This window comes from Myotis lucifugus, unplaced genomic scaffold, assembly GCF_000147115.1.
Source record: "Myotis lucifugus unplaced genomic scaffold, Myoluc2.0 scaffold_71, whole genome shotgun sequence".
Lineage (NCBI taxonomy): Eukaryota > Metazoa > Chordata > Mammalia > Chiroptera > Vespertilionidae > Myotis > Myotis lucifugus.
Window position 1 is genome coordinate 2642513 of NW_005871119.1, and position 7935 is coordinate 2650447.

General features: G+C 41.3%; 1 protein-coding gene and 1 non-coding gene across 5 annotated transcripts in view; both read right to left on the minus strand.

The window, feature by feature from the left end:
* The window catches only part of BCKDHB (branched chain keto acid dehydrogenase E1 subunit beta), a 204026-nt gene that overhangs the window by 102118 nt on the left and 93973 nt on the right, over positions 1–7935 (minus strand). The window contains exon 9 of one of the 4 annotated variants that reach the window (XM_014457217.2): positions 4687–4707. The exons of the other annotated variants lie outside the window; for them this stretch is intronic. Within the exon in view, the coding sequence (XP_014312703.1) occupies positions 4702–4707 (6 nt within the window). The 3' untranslated portion in view covers positions 4687–4701. Of the gene's footprint in view, positions 1–4686; positions 4708–7935 lie in introns of those variants that run through there. 4 annotated transcript variants of the gene reach the window in all.
* LOC111826361 lies at positions 4383–4489 on the minus strand. The gene has a single exon (XR_002829702.1). It is a non-coding gene; the product is annotated as a U6 spliceosomal RNA (small nuclear RNA).

A 7935-nucleotide genomic window follows, 5' to 3' on the forward strand; every position in this document is an offset into this window, starting at 1 on the left:
CCAGAAAAGTGTTGATAAATAATGGTGAGAGCAGACATCCCTATTTTGTTCCTGACCTGGCTGCTGGTTACTTCAACAAACTCATCTCCTACAACCACACCCACCTTGTTCCTGTTACTCCATCAGGCCATGCATATTCCTGCCTTAGGCCTTTTGCACATGCTATTATTATCTTCCTCACCAGATACAAGCACACCTTGTTTTATTGCTCTTCTTTTTTTATTGTGCTTAACATATGTTGCATTTTTTTAATATAAATTGAAGGCAAGTCCCCCCACCAGCAGAAAGATTGAGACTTGCTTTCTTGTTGTGGTATGGAACCAAACTTGCAATATCTCCAATGTATACCTATATTTACACAGATTTCTTCTTTAAGTCAAATATCTTCTCAAAAAAAGCCACCTGAGAGGTCATCCCTGTGTAACACAGTACCTCCCTTTACCTCGCTATCCCTTTAAACTTCATAATTTTTCATAAAACTTATTGTGACCTGATATAGATATAGTGATATACAGATTTGCTGATTGTCTCCCCAGTAGAGGATAAAATATTGTCTGTTCTGTTTGCTGCTATGCCCTCCATTTCTAGCATAGCTATACAGTGCTAGAAGATGCTCAATGAATACTTGTACAAGAAATAAACTGAATGAATAGATAATTTTAACGAGCCTTTAGCACATCCTAGTTTGACATGATGTGTTCCATAGTATTTTAGTGAAGAGTCTTTGACATAGGATTACTGGGCAGGTGCCAGGCTCCCCTGAGGAGTTCTCAGGCTCCGGGGCAGCTTTGAGGTCCAGGTACTCACACTAGGTCTCTCCATTGCTGGAATTTTGCCCTCCCATCATCCAGAGAGAAGAATAAAGTTCTGAAGCCTTAAGAGCCCAGGCTGGTCACTACCTGAGTCAGAAGAGCACCTGAATCTCTCACACATGCCTGTTCTGGCTTGGGTCTGATCTGAAGAGAAGTGAGGCATCAGAAGCTGGCTATGACAGATGTACAGCGCCCTACCCTAATGGTGCACAAAGAAAACACCATTTCAGGGCAAGTCTGTAAGGTGTTCCCTACTTAACCCCCAAGTTCCTTCTTCTAGAAATTCTGAAGTTGCTGTTTTAGGTGGTTGAATGGGATTTCTGAAGCACAGGTTTAGATGCCACCTACCCAGAATTCCCTTAGGAACTGGATTTCACTCCACTGTATGTAAAATACAATTTAACTTACAAAATTCGATCAGTTACTAAGAATTCTGGGAAAATAAGCCACACCAAAGTGCACGACCTGCTTATATGTTTTTGAATACTGGAAACAAAGACTCTATACTAGCTCAAATAGACTAGTAGTTCACTAAAGTTTTTTTTAAAATATATTTTATTGATTTTTTTTTTTTTACAGAGAGGAAGGGAGAGGGATAGAGAGTTAGAAACATCGATCAGCTGCCTCTTGCACGCCCCCCACTGGGGATGTGCCCGCAACCAAGGTACATGCCCTTGACCGGAATCGAACCTGGGACCCTTCAGTCCGCAGGCCGACGCTCTATCCACTGAGCCAAACCGGTTAGGGCTCACTAAAGTTTTTAGGTTTTATCAATCAATGCATTTTCTAATTAATTCCAGAAATCATGAAAACAAAATTTAAATGTATATTTAAATCATATATTCTCACCTGAAAATGGGAAAGGAGTTTGCTTATTTCTAACGGGAGTGCTTTCTTATCCATCTAGGCATTTCCCAAATTTTCCTGTAGGAGGTCATTTTACATTATTCCTCTACTATTACACATTACATCTGGCGAGGGAAAATGTCTTACATTCATTATTTATTGTACATTTCTTGGGATGCTGTTGCTGTTTGTTCAGAGAGTGCCCCATGTCATTCCAAAGAGCAAAATCACCACATGTGGTGGTTGGAAAAAGCAACCACTGTGTCATCCACAATCAGACGAAAGACTATTTCCAACCCCCTACAGTGGGTTTCTTCAATTGCTCACGAGAATAAAAAGCAAGGAAAGCTACAATGAGTCACAGACTTATTCTTATTAGATAGCATTTCTACCATTAGTAGAGTGATTTATAATTTTTAAAACCCTTCTCACATTATACTTCAGCTTGTTACCCCAAGTACAACACTTTTTAGGTTCATAAACGGAAGATTTACTTCAAGGAGTTTTATGGTCATACAACTAAAACAAGGTTGCATTAATAACTGCAGATTAGAGTTCAGGTTACTGAAGTTTATATGTTTACAGGGCACCCAAATATGAGAAGAGTATTAATGAGCTAATAGGATTTTAAAAACATAATAGAAATAGACTTCTAGGATACAAAAACTGACGTTAAATTTATGTAAACTGAACACAAATACTTTTCCAAGGATGAGCTTACTAGTATATCATCCACTGGTTTGTTTGTATGTTTGTTTGTTTGTTTGTTTGTTTGTTTAAGCAAAATTAAATTAAAAAGTGAGAACACTAAAGAGATCAAATAATCCTGATGCAATTTAAAATTTTGGTTAACTAGATGACTTTGAAGGGTCCACATGACCGTCCACAAGGAGACTTCATGAAGGGACTTGAAGGATTTAAGTGACTAAACCCTGCTGTATCTTGTGAAGTTCTTTAATGTTATAATACAATTTACATGGACAACATAAATAACTACATTGCCTTTCCTAAGAAATTAAAATTATTTATACAAACTAAACCAAACTTACATCTTTCATTTCACATAGACAATCTGGGATACATATTAAACACATTTGGAGCATTTTGTTTAATTTATTCTAGAAACCTGAAAAGTCATCCTATCTATCGTAACTAATGTATCCAGATAAGTGTTAATTCACTCAAGAAACTCCTATTACCTTTTCTGTAATTGTTGTGACCTTTTGTTTAAGACTAAGGACTAAGAGAAAGTCTCAATTTTATAAAGTTAGGAAAGAAAACAGAGAAGAGGTTGACTCACTTGCCCAAGGTTATCCAGCAACCAGTGGAAAACCCAGGCCTGAGATCCCTCCCTCTCCATGCCACCAAGTTCTGTGTACTAACAGACCAGGCAGTTGGCCTTACAGCCTGGGGCTACAAAAGCCAGGACAGAGCACTTCCTGGTAGCAAAATAAGGAAGGAGTATATCAGGTTATCCTTACAAAAGGCTAAAAGCAGGCGCCTGCTATAGGAAAAAACCAACAGCTCCAGCTGGAAGCCTTTCTCAACCATTCTCCAACACAAGTTAAGTGAGCCAAGCAAATTCAACTTCTTACTGTATATTTCTGGTGAGTGACTTTAGGGAGACAATTGGTAAAATCAAGAAAAGTAAACTAGTTATGACTCATGCCTACACATACTTGTCAAAAGACCTAACATACCACCCATGTACACCAACCATCTTCATTTTGATTACCGGGCCAAAAAGAGATTTAAATTGACTCTACTTGTGTAGCCCTGGCTTGATAAGATGGCTAGCGGCTTTGGTCCAACAAGATGATACATGTTCTTTCTCAAGATTAATAGTCATGGAAGTTTCAACAAGCCTCCCTTTCCCAAGGGTGGAACTGTTACAGACCACAATTTACTTGAGAGATTTTGGTTTTTAACATCCTTTCCTTGTAACACAAGAACCCTCTCATTGAATGTCTTTATATGCAACATATTATTGGACTAAATATCTCAGAGCAGCCACACATTTTAAAAATTACTTCATGGAAAAAAATAAATCAGATTATACAGTGGAATGTTGTTATCACAGTCACTAAAGAACTATTTGTCCTAAAACAGACTCCACAAAAATTGTCACTACCATAGGATCTGACAAAATCTACCAGCTACACAGCCTGAATTTATAGTAAGGTCAATATATATTTCAATAACTTAATATTTGGATTAAGAGTAAATAATACTCCATTTACAAAAACGTCATTGATAAATGGCTGAGATAATCTAATGAAGCATAGTTAACATTATCCTAGCAAAGGAAATAGCTAAGTAGGTGGTAATGGATAAAACAATGCTAGTAACAATATTAAGGTGTGTTTTTTAAAGTATGTAACAACCTAGTTGTTTTGCCCCAAATATTGACTCTATAAAGAATAATTAAACAATGTGGGCAAATATGGAGAAAACTAAAGTGCTGTATGTTGATATGAAAGAGAAATGTTGATGAAATTTTTGTGAACTAAAAGTATTGACAAAAGATACAGTGTTTCACAGATGCAAAATATCCTCACAAGTTCATTTGGTGGTTGGTCAAAGGACAAAAGTATCTCAATGCTCTTCAAAGAGAAGAATATTCCCTCAAGTATTATTCCCAATATTATGCATTCTACTACACCCTATATTGTATAGTTGGTTGTTCCATAAAGGTGTTTCTTTTTCTGGTTTATTTATTTATTTTTTTAGATGGAATGCTTCACGAATTTGTGTGTCATCCTTGTGCAGAAGCCATGCTAATCTTCTCTGTATCATTCCAATTTTAGTATATGTGCTGCCAAAGCAAGCACTAACGGTGTTTTGTTTTGTTTTTTAAACAGCAATTTATTTTGTAAGGACACCACACACCCAATACCCTTTCTATTAGTTTTTATCTAAAACATCCCTGACATATACATATAGCATCAGCTTAACATATCCAATGACATGAAAACTCACTACCTTTTCAGGTATTCCAGAACTGAAACATAAACAGATCTTCTTCTTCTAGGTCATGACAGAGTCATCCCTGAGGAGAAAACAGGTCCTACTGAGCATCTGACTAACGGACAATATCTCAAGTATCATTTCAAGTTATTTGAAGTTAAAAGAGTCATTGGCCAATGAGAGTATGTCCAGAGAATATCAGTATGATGAGGAATTTGGAAAGCAAAAGATTTAGTAGCAGTTGAAAAGATTGAATGGAATATTTAGCCTAGAGATGAGAAGACTACAATGAAGCTTGGAAGGTATCCAAATATTTGAAGACAAGTTTGTAGAAGTACATACAAACGGTCTTTTAAAAGAATCAGAATCAAAAGGTGGAAGTTACAGAAAAGCAAATTTCAGCTAAAACCTTTCTAACAACTAGAACTGCACGACATGAGAACTGGCTGCCTTATTTCAGAGGAAGGCTCTACTGGGAGCTTGATGACTGTCTGTCAGGGTGTTACAACACAGCGCACAGGGAGCCGAACTCGGGGACTTCCAAAGTCTGTTCACTTTTGATTACTTCTCTTTTTCCCTATAGGATCTTGACCAAAACAACCAATTTCGCTGCATCTCAAGTTGTAAAACTGTGGTAATACAGCAGCATTATAATTTTACTAGAGGCGCAGTGCATGAAATTCATGCATGGCAGGGGGAGGGCCCCTCAGCCCGGCCTGCACCCTCTTGCAATCTGGGACAGCTGGCTCCTAACCACTCTGCCTGCCTGCCTGATGCCCCTAACCACTTGCCTGCCTTTTTGATCGCCCCTAACCACTTGCTTGCCTGCCTGCCTGGTCACCCCTAACCACTCGCCTGCCTGCCTGATCTCCCTTAACTGCTCACCTGCCTGCCTGATTGCCCCTAACCAACTATGCCTGCTTGCCTAACCACCCCTAACCACTCACCTGCCTACCTGATCGCCCTTAACCACTTGCCTGCCTGCCTGATCACCCCTAACCGCCTCTGCCTGCCTGCCTGATAGCCCTTAACCACTTGTATGCCTGCCTGATTGCCCCCAATTGCTAGCCTGCCTGCCTGATCACCCCTAACCACTTCTGCCTCAGCCCCCACTGCTGTAGCTTCATCTGGAAGGATGTCCAAAATGACATCTGGAAAGTCGTTCAGCTGCCCAGTCTAATTAGCACATTATGCTTTTATTATTATAAACTAGAGGCCTGATGCATGAAAATTCGTGCACTGGGGGAGAGGGGTCCCTCAGCCTGGTCTGCCCCCTCTCACAGTCCGGGAGCCTCAGGGGATGTCCTGATTGCTTAGGCCCGCTCCCTGCAGCCAATCAGGGGAAGGCACCGCCCCCATCACCCCCTCACTGCTGCTGCCACTGGCCTCCCTCCTGCGGGAGGCGACCTGGCAATCGGGAAGGCGATGCCCCCATCACTCCTCTGCTGCTGCCACTGCCAGCCATGCAGCTGCCTGAGCCTTGGCCCTCGCAGCCACCGCAGTTTGCCTGAGCCTCAGCCCGGCCCTCGTTGCCTGAGCCTCGGGCCCTGGGCAGGGGCAGGCCTTATCCGTGGCTTGCCTGAGCCTTGGGCCGGCCCTGGGCAGCGGCAGCCGCCATCCGTGGCTTACCTGAGGCTCAGGCAGCCGCTGCGGCTTTGTCTGAAAGGATGCAGCATCAAGTTCCCGCCCACCTGCACGTGCCTTGCCGAGCACTCAGCCCCACCCACACGCATGCGCCTGTCACACACGCAGCCTCCTGCCGATAGGTTGTTATGGTGTGATGGCATGATGACAATTAGCATATTCGCTCTTTATTATATAGGATTGTGGTATAAGAGAGGAGGAAAATACCTTAGAGAGATAATGAAGCATGAAGCAGCCCTATGCCTGTGGCAGTTAGCAACTGATCTGATTAAAACACATATGAAACAGAATGGTACTGAAGAGCTTTATAATGTACAGGATGAAAGCATAAACCCTGTGAAAGCCTTTGGAGCCATTAGGGAAGAAAGAGCATAAAGGTCCCCTGAGCAGCACCCTAAGGGAACCACTGTAACCTGAAAGGAGGGTTGCAGGTTACGTATTATTCTAACTCCCAAAGAGCAGCTTAGCCATGGGAAAATCTGGCTCTAATTCCTGTTTGTGAAATCTTTTCAACTGCCAATGTTTTCAGTCACATGGGAAGTAAGCATGTCAGGCTTCCTTCAAATTCCATTCTTCAAAAATAATCCTCTCTTCCATAGAGAAACTAATTAAAAACAAAAATCCATATTTCCAACCATTTCCCTTTTGGTCAGAAACACCAATGAGATACTAGACTCTCAGATAAAAGGCTACTTAGCAGATTAGTCAAAATGCACCCCACCCTTTGGCACCACCAGCCCAACCTGCCCTAGAAGAGTGTAACCACACTGGAAGACAACAAATACGTCTAAAGTGATTCACACCAAGAAGATTAATAGTCCCAAGCCCCAGGACAGGGACTTCATATTGTTACTATACAATATGCCACACCTCAACGTCTCAATCTACAAAAATGTAGGATTAATCTCTCCCCATTTTTTCCTCCTGCCAATCCACTTACAGTTTGGAAAATGTCAGAGGGAGTTCATGCAAAATAGTATCAGTTCCATGATTAAAAGAACTAAAGAATAATAAGAGCCAAGAGAAAAGGATCATTTTATTAGTTTCCAAATATGACATGTGAATCAGAAATTAATAGAAAAATGCCCTAACAAAAAATTGCTACATATTATTAATGTGAATATAACCAAAGGAAAATTAATGATTAGAAGCAAAGCACTGGTACCCTGCAGCTTTTAGAGAGAAACTCAGCAAGAACTCATTTATTTAGCACTATAAGGGCTGAGTTATACAACATATTTGAGAGTTCACCCCACTCATACCTTTAAGCAATAATATTGTATTTCAAACACAGTATACAGAACAGAAATTAATCTATTCATGATGACAGGTAGAATTTGGAGCACCAATTATAATACCACTAGAGGCCCGGTGCACGAAATTCATGCACGGGAGGAGGGTCTCAGCCTGGCCTGCACCCTCTCACAATCCGGGACCCCTGCCTAAATGATCACCCCTAATCACCTCTGCTTGCTTTGCCTGATCACCCCTGAAAACTTGCCTGCCTGCCTGATCGTCCCTAACCATTCTGCCTGCCTGCCTGATCGCCCCTAACTGCCTCTGCCTGCCTGCCTAATCACTCTATCCACTCGCCTGCCTGCCTGATCGCCCCTAAACACTCACTTGCCTGCCTGATCATCCCTAACCACTTCTGTCTACCTGGCCC